Genomic DNA, 18,156 nt, shown 5'->3' on the forward strand with positions numbered 1-18,156 from the left:
ATACGAACTATGATTAGTATTTGGACAATATATATATATATGTATGTATATATATATATATTATAGATAGGTATTGGTAAGTATCTAAGCATGTGTGAATATTCATGTATATATATATATATATAGTATAGGTAATCAGCTACTAGTAAAAACTCTTAACTAAGGATTATAGCCAGAGCCAGAAGTCGAAAATATGGACTCGTAATGCTCCCGGGATTTCGGTATGATGCGAATGCTTAATGCTAAGTAGAGGCTACTCTTAGGTTCTATAAGATAAACTAGATATGATTAGAGAAAAAAAAAAATGGTTGGTACATTGAAGACTAGACTATACATGGGGCTAGGTCTGGAACTGGAACTGGATCTGGAACTGGAACTGGGTCTGCGACTTGGGGAGGGGCTCGTAGGTGGTTAGTTTAGATAGTTCGACGACGAATTGGTAAGTGTGACTAGTATTGGTTTATAATTGGCTTATGAGTACTCCGATTGCTCCCCTGCAGCTGAACTGGTTCCGGAACTAGTTCCGCAACTGGCAGCAACTGCGTCGCCTGCTGCTTGCGCGGTCAAGCGACAATATCGCTGCCGGGATTATAGCCAAAGTAGTTGAGATTGAAGTCGTCGCTGAAGAGCACCTCCTCCTCGGACGGCTCCACCTGGTGCGACATCTGTATGCCCAGCTCCATGGGATCGATTTCGGTGATGTAGTACTGCGAGTGGCTGAGCGAATGCTGCTGCTGCTGCTGCTGTTGCTGTTGGTGCTGCTGTTGTTGGTGCTGGCGCAGTCCGCTCTCGGTGACCGCGACGTCCTTGTGTATGGGATTGAGATAGTCTGCTGGAAGCAAGGCGCACGTTTATGAACAGACCACCAAACGAGCCGCGAGCCGCAAGCTACTCACCATTGTCGAGCAGCACGTCCTGGTAGGTGCTGATGATGGAGTTAACCGACTGCACCTCCACCTCCCGATGGATGCCATTCAGTATCTGGCCCGCCGTCTTGCGCAGCTCCTCGTCGCTCAGCAGATCGCCGAAGGGCAACAGGCGCTGCGGATGGGCCTGCGACGTGGGCGACGCCTCGCTCGGCGCCTGCTGCAGCATCTCCTGCGTCAGCGCCGCAGCAGCTGCAGCTGCCTCATCGTAAAGGCAATTCGATTGCTGCTGCTGCTGCTGCTGCGGCGACTGGCAATGTTGCTGCTGTTGCTGCAATTGCTGCTGCTGCTGCTGTTGCTGCTGCTGCTGCTGTTGCTGCTGCTGTTGCTGTTGCTGCTGCTGCATTTGCTGCTGATGCTGTTGAATGCGCTCGCGATTGATCGATTCCATTTTGAAGAACAAATCCAAGCGTTGCTTTTTCTACAATTCAAAGTGTTCTTAGGCATGCAAATGCAGCGCGTTTTTATGCATACTTACATGCTCCCAGGCGAGCACATTCTCCGCGGAGTCGCCGCTGGATATGGCCCACAGGTGGCCGGCGCCTTGGGGCGCCTTGACGCCCTTGCGGAAGTGCGGATTGATGGACAGATTGTGCCGCACCGAGTTCTTCCAGCGATCGTCGTTCGACTTGTAGTAGGGAAAGCGATCGCTGCACGAAACCGACAGGGACAACAACATAGGCACAGTCAGAGCGGAAGCATAAGCCAGAGAGAGAAAGGGAGAAATAGAGGGAGAGAGAAAATGATTAGCATCGTTTGGATGAGCACGTTTTTAAAGCTCAACATTATTCCAATTCTATAGTTTCTATATTTTTTGATTAATTATTAAGAAAAAGTTGAAAATTTGACGCATAAAGAAAGTTTTTCAAGTTTAACATTCTTTCAATTTTATAATTTTCTATAATTTCTGATTAATTATAAAGAAAAAATTTCCGAACTATAAATTTTCCCTCAAATGTGTATTGCCTACTTTTGGACGAGTAAGAAAAGAATAAAATAAAAATACTAAATGATTTTTTTTAATACCAAACTGGTCAAATTGGTAGGAACCGAGTTCAGAACCCACGCGAGTGACCTATGCAGAAATCTAATTCCCAGTAATTTCCTTCGCTCTAGTAACTGGGTAATTTCTTGCGAAATCGGTTCGTGGAGCTTACTTATATTCAAATATATATATATGTATATTCACAAATATTCTCATGCAAGTGCCTACAGATAAATCTCGACTTTGACTAATGCTCAAAATCATATTTTTTCTATTAACAAAGCATAAATAATGTCATAATTTTATATTAATATTTGATATTTCCAATTTCGCAGGGAATGGGAGTATATATTCAAAAAGTGTATGTGTGTTCGTATGTACATATGTATGTATATATGCGTGTAAGTTGTCCTCTATACCAATAGCAGACCAATTTGTTTTGTCGAGCGGCAAATTTAAATAAGAAAACGTATGAATTAAAGCTGCCCTCCTCCTCGATTCTTAAAAATGTAACGAAGGCTTGCAGGCTTCGCCTATGTATTAGTCGCAGGCGGCTTCAACGCTGGAAACTGGGAGGCCGGAGGAGCATGACGGTGGAGCACCAAGGGGGCGGAGCAGGAGGCGTATGTTTGTAGGCATGTATGTTTGTATGTATGTATGTATGTATGTATGTATGTATGTATGTATGTATGTATGTATGTATGTATGTATGTATGTATGTATGTATGTATGTATGTATGTATGTATGTATGTATATATGTATGTATGTATGTATGTATGTATGTATGTATGTATGTATGTATGTATGTATGTATGTATGTATGTATGTATGTATGTATGTATGTATGTATTTATGTATGTATGTATATATATCTGTAAGTATGTATGGATGTATATATATCTGTAAGTATGTATGTGTGAATGTAGGTATGTGTGAATATATGTGAGCATATATAAATATATGGGTATATGTATATGTGTATGCATGTGTGAATATATGTGTGTATGTATGTATGTATGTATGAGTATTAAAAAAAAAATATTCTTAACTAATGCCCTACTATGCGATTCTCATGAATTCAAGTAAGTCGTATGAAATGCCTATGGGCTAAAGTGAAGTGGCGGAGGCGGCGGCTACAATATTGGAGGAGACGGCAGCTTGAGCAAATGAGGAGCCAGAATCAACTTGCAGGAGGCAATGGCTATGGCTTTGGCGGATGCCATTGAAGCAACTAGTACGTATTAAAAACATTTTCAATTATTATTAACAAAAGTAATAACTATTACAATCGTATGTATGCATATTGCTTTGCATTTATTTGAATACATACATGTATGCATGTTTTTGAACATGTGCGTATATTGAGCTGAGCTGAAAATGAACAATAAACGTATTTATAAGTATTGCTCATCTACGCGATTCTCACTAATTCAAGCCAGGTTCAGCAAACCAAAAGCCGTATTTTAAACTAATAAACCATTTTTCTGCTTTCTTTCAGTTATGTGTTTTCAGAAAAAGTGTTTTTATTAAAGTTGGTCTACCGCCTTCCGATAGATGACGATAAAAAAATATTGCGTGAAAGTTGACAGGTGAGTACATAATTACATAATTACATATATACATATATATTTCCTGATTAAGATGCCAAATCGATCTAGAGACCAAGCCATGACCAAAAAGCGCCAAACCTCCAGAAAATCGCTTGACTTTTGACCAAGTTATGGGGGTGGGAAATTTTGACCTATATCTAGGATAATAGCGGGTATACCCCGTCCTTGCCCTTGTCACATTTAAAATAAATACTTACTAAGATCTTTGAAAATGATTTCTAATCCGATCGGACAGTAAACAAGAACTTGCATACAAATGTTTTTGTTGATTTTTCCACACATACGGATGGAATTTCCCAAATAGAGATAGGAAAAATCTTAGTAAGAATAAATTTTTGGGTGGCAAACTATTTTCTTTAAGAGGATTTTTGAGCTTCCCTATTCTCACATATCTGCAAACCCGTAGAAAAATGTCTACAAGGGTATTGAATCGTCGGCATGTCGAAGATATTCATAGTTTCTCGCTGTTAGTTTTTCATTGGCATTTTCTCTGCTTGGTCCGAGCACGGATTGGTCAAACGTGTGGGCCAGAGCGGGGTGTACGCGGCGCCGATTGGCCAGTCGTGGTCAGAACCTACCCCCAATTGTTGTTGGCCTGGTCGGGCTGCTCGAACTATTACAACTTTTTGACCAGTTGCAATTAAAGTTTGAATACGAAGCCAAAGCAGGCAAATTTACATGGAACACGTCATGGCACGCCACTGCGGCAGACAGGAGGGTGGATGGGGCAAGTGGGAGGAGGCGGGAACACGGACACGGACAGGGACACGGACACGGACAGCGGCAGTGGCACAAATTATGCGTCGTTTTGTAGTCAGTCACGAACAGGCGATGTGGACGTGGAGCGAAAAATGGAGTAGCTGGCGGGCAGGTGGCTGCAGCTGAAGCCAACCCCCGACACGGGGCATATGTAAAAGGAAACTACGTCGACCGGAAGGGACATCGCGTGCCAAGCGCGCTCCCACTCTGGGCAGGAACGACACCGACGCAGGCCTGGGACGGCAGCTGGGGGCGGGCTGTGCAACAAAATGGAAAGTATTTCACAGAGAGAGGGAGGGGATGGGGGGGGGGGGGGTTGGTGCACACGCGCCAGGTCCGAAAACAACCCCCGCAGCAGCAGCAGCGCATTGTCATTGGTTAACTGCTGCTCCCTGCCAGCAATCTCTCTGCTTCGCCTCGAGCTCCGTCGGGCAACTCCTCCTCCGAGCTAAAAAGCAATCCAACAATATTTTTTTCTGTATTTCAACACGCGAGGCGCCCATTGTGGGCCGCATGCCCCACACACACACCCATATATATCTATATAGATTTACTTCCTTTTTTTTTATAAATGAACTGGAACGGAATGAAATGGAATGCATAAATCTAAGCCTGGGCTCCAGGCCTGACGCTTGTCTGGCTCAAGTTGAAAGGCAGCGTCAGGCAGCTCTTTAATGATCCCCCCCAACCCCCCGACGCCCGACGCCCGAGCCCCGTCTCCCCCGCTCTGATAACTGTCATTCGGATTGGCTTTCCCTCCGCCCACGCAGACGTCATGACGCATCAGCCAAGGCACACGCCCGAAAGGATGGCACTTCAAATTGGTTGAGTGGAGCGGAGCGAATGCAGCTTGGACTTGATTAGAAGCCGCATCATGTGGCACGGGTCTGAGCTGGTTCCTGGCTCCTGGCGTTCACTATTTTACGCTAGAAATTCGTAATAAATGGTTTCGTATACGACTCGGTACTTGGCATTGCGGGCGGGCGGGGGTGAATCTCATATGTGTGTAACACATTTAGCTGACAGTTTTTTATTTGTTATCATACCCTATATCCGCTGAAAGGGCATGCTGACTATGTGAAAATGTGTGTATATGTATATGGGAATGTTTCCCGATCTATACATGCTTGTCTTCTCTTCGATCTCAGGTGTGGAAGTAATTAGAATATCGATACATATCGATAGTCGAGAGAAGGGGGAGCTGCCTATCAGAGGTTGAAGCAGGCAATATATCGATAAATATCGAGAGTCAAAATATGAAGGAGGTATCTTGGATCCCATTAACTAGATAGGAATATTTCCTGATCTATGTAGGTTTCTTTTCTCTTCGATCTCAGCGATTGAAGCAGCCAGAATATCGATATATATCGAGAGTCAAGAGGAGGGGGAGCTATCTTTTAGAAATTGAGGTGGGCAATACCTCGATATATACATATATAGAGAGTCAGGAAATGGGGGAGCTATCGATTATATCGATATATATCGAGAGTCAAGAGCGCGGGGAGCTATCTTAGATCCCATAAAGTAGATAAGAATGTTTCCTGAGCAATGCATGTTTGTCTTCTCCTCGATCTCACAGGTTGAAGTGAGCAGAGTATCGATACATATCGATTCTCATTAAATGGGGCAGTTATCGTTATCAGAAAATAAACTTGTAATCTAGTTGTTGAGACCTTTAAGAGAGAGCTGGAGCCTTCAAGTCTCGAATGTAGGTTAACGTATATTATAAGCTGAAGAACAGGCTTATTTTTTTCTTCGATAACTTCTCCATCTATTGAATATCGATAAGTTTCATATGGTGGCTTGACTTTTGATACTAAATCCAAAAAGATGGAAAAAATCGAACCAAAATTCGGATATCTTCCACATTCTCCAAAGATTTTAACTTGCTATTAACAGATCCATGCGATTATATTGTTGTGTTATAATATGCTATACTAGCTGGAAGGTTTTACTAAAACAAAAAGAAATCCGCCAGACATATATATAGGATATCCATCGACTATCACATATGCCCAATATGTCACAGGGTATTTGCAGAGACATACGTACTCAGGAACTTTGATATTTTTGGTGCAAAGTTCGAAATTGGTTTGTTTTCTTCATGTTTGGCATGTTTAAGTTATTGTTAGACTCCCCCCAAAATGTGGGCACTGCGAAGCACCCAAATGTACTTGTAAAATTATAAATACGAAATACGGAAAATAGAAAACGGAAAATGGGAATTGGGTGCCCGCCGGAGTTGGATGTTGTGTACTTTATGGAGCTGCATGTCTAGCATGCTTTAATCATGCACTCGGGGCCCCAAACCAATCGATAGGCGTTATTGTGGGCGTTTAGACAGTGATACACAAAAGCATTCGTACACACATCGAAAAGGGTTTTGTGCCGGTGCATGTGACAGGCAGAAGCATCTCCCAACACCAAAAAAAGGAAATGCATATTTGTTTTCGAAGACGAGTCGATCATTTCCATCCGTCCTTCTGTGTGTGTCGATCTCAGACTAGACTCAAATATATATACATATAGCCTAATTCCACTGACAACATTTCTTACATTTGTTGCAAATGTGAAATATGTCGCTTGTACGTTTTCCCCTAATAGCCTAATTCCACTGACAACATTTCTTACATTTGTTGCAAATGTGAAATATGTCGCTTGTACGTTTTCCCTAATAACCTAATTCCACTGACAATATTTTTCACATTTTTTGCGAATGTGAATTATGTCGCTTGTACGTTTTCCCCTAATAGCCTAATTCCACTGTCAACATTTCTTACATTTGTTGCAAATGTTAAATATGTGGCCTCTGCGTTTTCTCTAAGCAAACCACATTTTTCACATTTGCAAAATATGTTGGTATTCGACCCGAATAATTCGTAGGCTTTGCGATGATTTATCGAACTTCGTACTTATGAAAAATATATAAGTATTATTACCATAAATAGCTGATATAGCAAATTATAATTTAAAATGTTAATAATCCCACAGTTTTTTACATTTATAGTTTTTTAAATAGTGTTTATTTAAAGAAGCAGCACTTTTGCCATTCACATGTTAACGACAACGGACATTTGGCAATGGAACCGCATAATGTGTAGTTTGTAAATGTAACATACTTTGAGCATTGTGGATCGGCTATTACTTTCTTATACTATGCCATTGTTTTTTCATATGATCTTCCACTTGCATAATATCGATAATTATCGATTATGAGACTTGGTTCAAAGCGTTATAAGAGCTACATAATGTAGGTTCTCGTAAGGGAAACACATATTGAGAAAGTTGCGTTATTTGGAAAGGTAAAGCCTTGCGCTTTGCTATGTATGCACATTTATGTGCCTGAGAATTTCCCGAGGATCAGACTGTAAGCTCCGAAGTTCATCGGGAATCTATTTACCATTTTTGGCGTGCGTCTAAGGCAAGTGAAGTAGGGTGTTGCGTAAAGAAGGAAGCTAGAAGGGTATCTCGCTAAGTTGAGGGTATCTCCTAGTCGATCAAATCCGACAATGATGACTTGTTCTCTCTCTCTCTCGCACTTGTCGAGTTGTCAACGTTGCTTGCAGCGGGTGCTCACAGCGTGGGCGGGGTTGCTTGTGTGGAAGGGGGGTGTGGGTTGGGGGGGGGGGGGGGTTGGGCAGGAAAAATAAAATCAAATATCCACTATCAACATTGTCATCATTGTCAATGAATTGAATGACTGAGCTCCCATTCACATTCGCATTCGCATTCGCATTCGCCTTCAGCTTTTGGGCCTCGAATCAAATTGTCGAAACACACGGCATCGTGCGCAGGCCCCGCACTCCCCCCCCCCCCCCCCCCCCCCCCCTCGCTCACAAAATAACAGATATTTTATAGAATCAACTTGATTTAGACCATAGTTTTTGTTGTTGTCTCGATTTCGATTTTGGTCTCACAAATAATGCGAGTGGTCGAACAGGCAGCCGGACTGACAGGCTATCACCTGGCGCCTGTGGGGTCGTATGAGTGGGTGGAGGAGGGGAGGGTTGAAGTATCTGGCTGCCTGGTTTAGGCCAACTGTCAGCTACGCGCCGCCTATTGCCTGCTGTCCAGCGCAGGGCCTGCTGGCACCGTAAATTAAGTTTGAATTTGAGTTGCCCCTAGCTTTGTGTCCGGGTGAGAGTCCGGGTACGGGTGCGGGTACGGGTACGGGTGCGGCAGTTGCCTTTGGACGGGGTCCGTGCCAGAGGCTTTATAAAGCATTCTGTCTGATAGGCTGGCGCTGTAGCTGGTCGCTTGGACTGGCTGCCTGGTTGGTTGGCTGCCCGTGCCGTGTCTGGGCGTGCCTGGCACGCAAGCCGAAACACACACACACACACTCTCTCACACATTTACATATTTTTTGACATGGCGCCCAGGAGCTCCTCGCCGCTTGGGCAACCGATACCCCAGACTGGGCAACTACTTCTCTGGCGGTTTGTTTCGAGTTCATTTCTCCACATTCCTCTCCTCGTTTCACATACACACACACACACACACATATATATATATATATATATCCACATTTATATTTATATAAATGTATTGCAGCTCAGTACATAAATTGTTGCGACCCCGGCCCCGCCCCCGCCCCCGCCCGTTCCAACCAAGTCTCAGTCGCCAAAATGTGCACAATTTATGGATTTATGGCAGCCAAAGAAGTTGCCTGCGCTTTGCTTCAAAAAGTCAAGAAAACTTTTTAAATAGCAAATGGGGCGTAGCTGGCCACGCCCACCAAAAGCCAGAAGCCAGAACAAGAGACAGACTCTGCCGGCTGCCCATTAAAGATGTCCTCCACAATCAGAGAAGCAAATCTTATTTGTCACTTTTATGCATTTAGATGTAGATTTCGATATGGAAAGAATGCGATTATATTATTCGAAAAGGATTATAAAAAGATATATAAGAAAGGATCGTAGGCTCTGATGTTCAGGGGGGAAACTAGGGAGGCAGGAAGCTTGAATCGAGGCTCTTAATGGTAAATAACTTTCAATTATTAATGTTAGAATTCAAATTCTATTCAATAAAAGTGAACGTCGACCTTTAAATGCCCTTTTGGACATAAGACTTACGATTTGGCAGATATGCTGGCAAAGTTTGGTGAAGGTATTTTTATGAGAGAAAACATTTATCAAAACAAAAACTTATACAATGATATACATGATATGATAAACTATATGATATGGTATACGTATATGATATGATATAGAGGTCTTACGTTAAGCAGATTTTGCAAAGATTGGTGAAGATATTTTCTAGAGACAGAACATCTATCTAAACAGAAACTTATGCTAAGATATATATGATATGGTATACTATATGGTATACTATATGGTATGCTATGACATATGTGATATAGGAGTCCTACATTGAGAAGATTTGCAAAGATTTTCAATTTCAAGAGACAGAACATTTTATGATATAGTATATGATATGATATGATATACTATATACTATATATATACTATATACTATGTTAAGAAGATTTTGCAAAAATTGTTGAAAATATTTTCAAGAGACAAAACATTTATCTAAACAGAAACTTATGCTAAGATATATATGATATGCTATTATATATAGTATATGATAAATGAGCCCTAAGCAAAGATTTTCAATTCCAATTTCAAGAGACAGAACATTTTACATTTATCCATATGATATGATTATTTATGATATGCTGTTATATATATATGATTGGGTATACTATATAATATATATATTAAAAAGATGTTCCAAATAAGTTAAAAGTAAATAAGAGTTAGGGAAACAAAGAAATTTCTCGTACAGGTATTTTCTTTCGACCCAATATGACTTTGACAGCTATAGGAAGAATCTGCAAGAGTTTTTGTGCAAAGAATTTGTTTGCTTCTACAGCGAAATCTTCAATAACGAGCTTCACAAGCCCCCATCACATATCTCTAAGCGCATATAAATTTCGACTAGGGTATCTTCTCTTCGGTGTGCCGAAGATAGCCGATCTGCCTGCTCTCTTATCTTTCAGCTAAAACCGAACTCTCTCTTGCCTGGCAATATTCTGATTGGATTCAGGTATTTTTCGGGGAAGTGGGAACCTTTTTCCCGTTCCAGATCCTGCACACCGTGTCCTGCCTGGTACACCCTTCACCCCTCACCCTTCACCCCTCCCCCCTCCCCCTTCACCCTCCACCCTTCGCCCTTCGCCCTGAGCTCTGTGCAATGAGCCATGATCCGCATCCAATAAACACTCAATATGCAATTCAAATTGACCGGAAGAGCAGCTCCCGCTCGGACTCGAGACTGGTGCTGGTGCCTGGGACCTGGGACCTGGTTAATGGGTTGACCGAGTAATTGCTGGAAATTGTGCGCCGAGTTGCGCTTGTCAAACACCTGATCCTGATGCATTCAGGCGTGTAAAAGGTGTAGAAAGGCCGGAAAAAGAGTCGAAGCAGGCCCTAAAAGGCGGCAAACGGCCAACCCCGGCAATTAATAATTATACTAGGCACACATGTGCATGTGTGTGTGTGTGTGTGTATATAAATTTCATGGGCAATTGCCACACACATGCACAGAGGTCGCGGGGGTTCGCGTGGGCGAGCTGCCGCAAGGTTTGCGCAGGCGCCTGTTTTTTTTTTTTTTTTGCCTTGAACGCGTCCCTGACGATTGCAGCCCTTCGCCCAGCTGTGCGCCAACCCCTCGACAACCCCCCCCCCCTCTCTCTCTTGCTAACCTCTCCCAGCTCCAAGCCCCGCCCGTGCCCAGCCTATTTGCTGGCGCCCACAAAGTAAATTTGTGAATGGTTAATGAAAACTTCCCAATAAAAAAAAGTTCACTAAGCAGGCGCGAGGGAGGCGACTCTATGAGGGGGGAGCGGCAGGTGGGAGGGTGGGGTGGATAGGACAGGGTAGATTTGGTCGGTCTGCTGGCTCATTACATTTAATGAACAGGTTGCCCGAGCTGCGGCCCGTGCCCCAATCCGCGGCAGCTGATGGGCAAATGTCATCAATTGCTGGGGCAGGGGCAGGGGCAGGGTGCAGGCCTATGGGGGCGGGGCAAGGGGTCTCTATATACATTAACATATATAGGATATTTACACGCAACATTTTCGCTGTGGCTTCAAATATTTACAGTGATTCCTCCGCCCCCGCCCCCCTGCGCCCTGCCACAAGCTAGCGCCGTTGCGTGGGCTGCGACTAGGCCTACAACTTTGACAATTTGTCCACCCCCCTCCTTTTTGGGAGAGGGGAGTGGGTGGCAGGTGGCAGGTGGCAGGGGCTAAATTAATGAACCTTGAAAAATGTGTTAAAACTTTTTTATTATTGTCGTCAAACTGATGTAGATACACATCGAAATATATTTTAACATATATATATTTATATGGGTATATGGAAAGTTCCTCTGCGGCTTTTCCCAGTTTCTTGTGACCCCCTTCGAAAAGGCAGGGGGGGGGGGAAGGGAAATGGAACCGAGACAGTCGGTAAAACGAAACGAATATGCATTTCCAATTAAAAGTTCTCGAGCCACAACGATAATTATGCACTTCCAATTGAAGGAGTTTCAGCACAGCGAATGCAAATGATCCCAAAAGAATCTTCTCGTTTTTTCTTTACCCTTTGCAAATTGATGGCAATTGCATTTAAAACTCTACCGAGACCCTGAAATACATATATGTATGTTGCAAAGTGGGTTTGAACCAAGCCGGTTCAAACCCAGAAACAAACCTTACTTTTAAACCCTTGTAGAGGATATTATAGTTTTGTCATGAATTGTGGAATGCATAGAAGCAGAAATCTCCAAGTCTCTAAAGTATATATATATATATTCTAGATCAGTATATATATATATATTCTAGATCAGCATTAAAAGCTGAGTTCATATAGCCTCCCTCTGTGCCTCTGTCTCTCAGTCTTAAAGCTAAAATCTTGAAAATTTACTTTACATAGGTTCGTCTTTCTGTTGCAGGCAGTGCATAGGACCGGATCGGACCACTATATCATATAGCTGACATATATATATATATATATATATATATGTATAAACTAGCGCGTATTGCCCGGCCTTGCCCGTGGAACTTTTTGATATACATATTCGATATAACCATTTCCACTAATAACACGCCCGTTTAAATCTTCCCATCTAGATTTCCACTTCTTTCTACAAATATGTTTTAAGTGCATCGAATAAGGAATCAGAGCTGAAAGAGAATCTTTATCGTTTATTAAACCTTTGACCCGCACAAAGATCTTTGAAAATTAGTTTGAATCGGACAAAACTTAAAACTTCACCAACAAAATCATGAAATCGCGTTTGCCATCGAGGAACCTCTGATTCCGCGAAAACTGTGAAACACGTCTCAAATGATTTTTTGCATAGATCTTTGGAAATCAATTTTAATACGAAACGTCACCCACCAAATATTTGAACTCCATTTCCACCAAGAAGGAAAGCATTTTTCAAATAAATTCCCACAAAGAATAACATGAATGAATTTTTGTATGACAAAATATTCTGTTTTGCAAGACATTTTTCTCAAACTCAGCATGCACGAGCTTCTTTCGCTCTGCTCACATATCTGCAAAGCCCAAAGGCAAATGTCTAGAAGGGTATTAAGTCTTCGGCGTGCCGATGATATCTTTACTTTCTAGTCCCTCACAAATGTCGTGACGAAAGACACATTTTAATTATGCAAGAGATAAAATGTAAAACGTTTTTCCTGATCCATAAAAAAAGTACAATACATTTAAGAGCTTTTGCCTTAAGGTCAAGATAAATTGGAATAAATAGCAGAGAAACAAGTAAGAGGTTCTAGTCGGGAGCTCCCGACTAGGGGATACCCTGAACCCTCTTCTTTCAACAACAACAAAAAACAGGATTTCGATATCGATTACTTGGAAACGGGGCAAGTTATCGAATATCGGAAACAAGCTCGATCTGCGCGGGCACTAGGAGGACCCACAGCTAAAATTTCAAGTCTCTAGCTCTTATAGGCTCTGAGATCCTTGCGTTCATACATGCGACAGACATACGGACAGACGGACAGACGGACATGGCTAGATCGACTCGGCTGTAAATAAAAGTGTATAAATTTGGAATAACTCCATTTAGCAACTGCCACATAATATATTACCTACATTTATTTGTTTATGCCTAATCCTTGGGGTAAAGCGTCGAAATCTTGATATATGGGACAACTTGTTGAACAACAACAAAAACGGCTGTGTTTTAAGAATTAAAACGAATGCGAATGCAAAGACACAAAAAGTACAATAATAAAATGGCAACAAAAAGAACAAAGAACTTGCCAAGAATTTTAACAGGTAATAAATTATTGGAACTGGCAAGTTTTTAGCTCTATATTTGTTGTTGTTGTTGTCGGTTGTTAGCCAAACATAAATGAAATAAAGGCCAGCAAGAAGAGGAAGCTAAAAAAAAAGTGGCCAACGGGAATGCGCAAAGAAATGCTTGAGATTTGTTTAATTGCATCCGGCATTGCCACATCCCCCATCCCCCATCCCCCATCCCGCACACCTGCACACACACCTGCACACACACACACACCTGCCCATCTGCTACCCCACACACACACACAGCAGCAAATGCTTTTCCACCCCCATCAAAGCCAAGTCGTTCGGGCTGCGGGTGGAGCGGGTGGAGCGGGTGGAGCGGGGCTGGCTCGACTGGCTGGAATCGTGGATGTTAACGAGTACTTACGATATCCATTGGTATATGCCCGACACCGTCAGCTCACCCTTGTCCTCGAGGGCGTATTCGATGAGTTCCGTGTATGTAAACGGTGGTTTCTTTGGCCTGCTTGTTTTGCGGTGGTTGGTTCGTTGGTGGGTTGGTTGCGGGTGGCCACGTTCAGCCACATCGATTGGCGCCCCATCGCACAAGAGCGAACGCCGAGCGAGAGAGAGCGCGAAAGAGAGCAGAAGAGAGACAAAAAATACGTCAAATAAATATTTATTAAAATGGAGTTGCGTTCGACTTTGACGAAAATCGAAAAAATATATATATATATATATTATCTAAATATTAAACTCAATCCAGCTTGCAAATCTCTCAATTAAATACAGAAATTCCTGAAAGTCAACAAGCGAATTGGGGAAAAATCAGAACTTGCAATCCTCGACATTGTCTTGACGGAATTTTGAAAACTTTCGCTGGAAGCTAATTTTTGTCTATTTAAATTATTTGATTCTTTGAGAATATGCTTCACAGCATTGTCCCTAGCTACGAGCCGAAGTCTACAATATTTTACTCTAAGATAATCGAGTTATTTATTATTCCTGGGAAAGGCCCGTAGTATTTATTTATTATTTATTTTTTATTCCTGGGATAAACCCGAAATATTTATCTATTATTTATTTATCATTCCTGGGATAAGCTCCAAATATTTATTGATTATTTATTTAATATTCCTGGGATAAACCCGAAGTATTTATTTATTATTTATTTATCATTCCTGGGATAAGCCCCAAATATTTATTGATTATTTTTTTATTATTCCTGGGATAAACCCGAAGTATTATATACTAATTTTGTATTATTTTTGGGAAATTCCGGAAGTACCTATTTAGTATTCCTGGGATAAGCCCGAAGTATTTATTACAAATGTTTAAAATACTTCGAAAGAGATCTGAAGACTTGTACTTTAATAATCAAGTGCAGACTTAGGATATTAAACTCCACTAAGCAATTGCTGAACAAGTTAGGAAATGCGTAAACAAAAATTAATAAGCGGCTAACTTGGCTGGAGAACGTAAATCTGATATAACAATAAACAATCAAGGTCTCAATTACGAGCAAGTTCTTTCAAGGAACAGGAAAATGGATCAACTGTTATAAATAGTTGAAATTTTGTCCAATCTGGGCTATTCTATTCGATCAAACCCCACATAAGTCACTTAAAAGAGTTGGGAAACGTCGCGAAATCAAGGAACATATAAGTTGAAACCCTTTGCGGAAGTTTAGTTTCCAGCAATCCCTTTAGAGGGTTCAAAATGATGAAATATTTGCGACATTTCCGTGAGAAATCTATTTTGGTTGAGTTTGTTTTCTTTTGCTTTCCCAAATATGCTCCTTTGGGTTCTTGTTTCAAGTAACTATCTGATGTGTTGCATTCATCTTGTGCTTAGAAAGGAATCTCACGGATCAATGGGAATAATGATTGGATGTCGTTTGCAAATAAATAACATAACCCAATGACTAAAGTCAAGTTAAATAAAGTGAATTTTCAGTACTCTGATGAAGTGTTTTTCGCAGAAAATCGTAAATATATAACCTTTGAAATAGTATCTAAGCGGATCAGATATCTAGGTTTCCAGAGCTGAGATCTCTCTTCAAGGAACTCGGATGTTGCCTATAGTTCACTTCCTAAGGTCAAGTTTAATATAGAGGATTTCAAGTACTCTGATGGAGTTTCATTCATTAATGATCTTTAATCTTGTATTTAAACTGATTGCAGTAGCTTGACCGTGGAAGTGTTATTCCTTGCTCTTCCTTACAGCTTGGTTGTTGCCTAAAGATAAATGAAAACCTTCAACCTGAGTTTAAGAAAGAGAAGTGTTGGATTGCTATTCGCAGAGAAAGATGAAATGATCTAGTATTTAATGGGATTAGGATAGCTCGGTTTCCGGAGAGCAGATATCTAAGTCCTGTTAACTGAGATTTTTCTTAAAGGAATACTCTTGTCCAAGTCCCAAGTCCTTCACATGAATTCGCGAACATGATTGCAACTCCAATTCCTAAAGCTCTGCATAATATGGAGGATTGTTGGAGTGTTCTTCGTAGGAGTTCGGCAATATGATATGAAAGATGATGAGATCTAGTATCTAAACGGATTATGATAGCTCGGTCTAGGGAGAGCAAAAACCTAAGTCTCTCAACTGAGAGGAAGGAATACTCCCGCAGCTTGGATGTTGCCTACAGATATGGTCCCAAGTCCTTCACATGAATTCGGGAACATGATTGCAACTCCAATTCCTAAAGCTCTGCATAATATGGAGGATTGTTGGAGTGTTCTTCGTAGGAGTTCGGCAATATGATACGAAAGATGATGTGATCTATTATCTAAACGGATTATGATAGCTCGGTCTAGGGAGAGCAGAAACCTAAGTCTCTCAACTGAGAGGAAGGAATACTCTTAAAGGAATACTTTTGCCGCTTGTCCCAAGTCCTAAAGTCAAAAGGTTTGGGGTGCTAGGGCTTTGCTGGAGTTATGGAATATGATGGAATATGCTTTCCAAGAGGTCTTATTTTATTCTGAGATGTCTTCCCCTGACTGGGCCACCTCGTACTTACGCCTTGGACGTTGTATCCTCGATGACGACATGCTCGGCCACAATCATATCGTTGCCATCCATCTCAGAGGTGACCTCCATGACCAGCTCCTCGAACTTGCGGCCAGTTCTGGTCGGTGTCGTTATTGTTGTTGTTGCTCCTGTTGCTCCTGTTGCTGTCGTTGTGTTTGACGGGGATGTGCAGCTCTTGGGCGAGCAGCGTCCGCGCGGCTCCAGCTGCGTTGTGTGGCAGCTGAGCGACTGGCTCGAGTTGGATGTGCTTGCGGATGCGGATGCGGGTGATGTCGAGCTGCAGGGCGATGCGTTCGACATGTGAGCAGTCGCTGTGGGCGTGGCCGCCTCCAGGCCAACACCGGGTCCATTGCCCAGCCGGGCAACGCCGCCAACATCCGGCGACAGATGCGGAAACTCATCGAACTTGAAATTCAACAGCCAGGACAGATTCTTGTCCTCGAAATCCGCCTCCGATTCGCTGGCCGCCGGCGAAGAGCGTCTGCCACAAGCCACGGGCCGACAGCCGACCTGGGCCGGCTGTGTCTTCTGCGGAATGGGCACCAAAAAGCTGGCACTGGACACCATCTCCAGCTGCTGTTGCTGCTGCTGCTGCTGTTGCTGTCTCTGATCCTGCTGCTGCTGTGGTTGCAGCTCCTGCTGCTGCTGGGGCGGTGGCGGCGGCAGCGTCGCATTCAGCTGGGAGAAGTCCGCCTGCAGTCCGGAATTGTAGCGATGATCCAGCTCGAGCAGCTCGCCCGTCTGCCAGCCACCGGCATCGGCCTCCAACGGGGCACTGGGCGGCGCACAGTAGGAGGCGGCGGGCACCAGAAGGCTGCTGTCGTAGGCGAACAGATCGTTGATGAAGGAGGCGGCGCCGCTCGATGTGGCTGCGCTGCTCGTGTCCAGCTGCAGCTGGAAGCACATATCGCCGCCGGCATCGTAGTCGAGATGACGCTTCTTCCACGGATTCGCCGCGAGCTGTTCGTACGGCTCCAGCGGCTGCTGCTCCAGCTGCGTCTCGTATTTGCGTTTCAGGTAATTGAATTCGCACGGCGATTGCAGCGAGTTGCAGTTGTTGTTGTTGTTGTTGCAGTTGTTGTTGCAGTTGTTGTTGTTGTTGTTGTTGTTGTTGTTATTGTTGCTGGCACTGGGATGCGACTGAGCCGCGCTGCTGTTCGGCCCATTGACGGGCATATTGACAATCATATTTGCTCAAAAATATTTCCGAATTTGTTTTCGCCTTGATTTTCACGTCGATTTTCTCAACACACACACACACACACACACGCACACACACAGAACAAACAAAAAAGAAGAGCTTAAGAGCAGGAGCAGGCGCCGGAGAAGGAGGAGGCGAAGGAGAAGGATGAGGAGCAGCAACTAGATGTGAAAAGTCCGCGCTGGATTCCGTCTCGCGCTGCGACTGGCCACGGAATGCGGCTGGGCGATTGCGTTTGCGATTGTCGGACCTCTTTTTTTTTTTCCTGGCCAGGAGCAACGAGCTGACAGCAGAGCTTCTGCGATACTGCCAGCCGTGGCAGCAGCAGCAGCCGTGGCAGCGGCGGCGGCCTCAGCCTGCGCCTGCTCAGGGCCGCGCCTCTCA

At 43.2% G+C, this 18,156-nt stretch overlaps 1 protein-coding gene across 1 annotated transcript; it reads right to left on the minus strand.

Annotated features, from left to right (window-relative positions):
- Positions 1–436: 436 nt before the first annotated feature.
- Positions 437–17,788, minus strand: fd3F (forkhead domain 3F). Its single transcript, XM_064682694.1, has 5 exons — positions 16,561–17,788; positions 13,969–14,064; positions 1,405–1,576; positions 897–1,347; positions 437–829 (listed from the first exon to the last, which is right to left on the minus strand). Exons 1-5 carry the CDS (start codon positions 17,757–17,759, stop codon positions 564–566), a joined length of 2,184 nt encoding a protein of 727 aa, XP_064538764.1. The 5' UTR covers positions 17,760–17,788; the 3' UTR covers positions 437–563.
- Between the last annotated feature and the right edge of the window lie 368 nt (positions 17,789–18,156).

The sequence above is a fragment of the Drosophila montana genome, unplaced genomic scaffold (assembly GCF_035044405.1).
Source record: "Drosophila montana isolate Dmon_TW-CO22-7 unplaced genomic scaffold, ASM3504440v1 contig_2482_1, whole genome shotgun sequence".
In the NCBI taxonomy this organism is placed as follows: domain Eukaryota; kingdom Metazoa; phylum Arthropoda; class Insecta; order Diptera; family Drosophilidae; genus Drosophila; species Drosophila montana.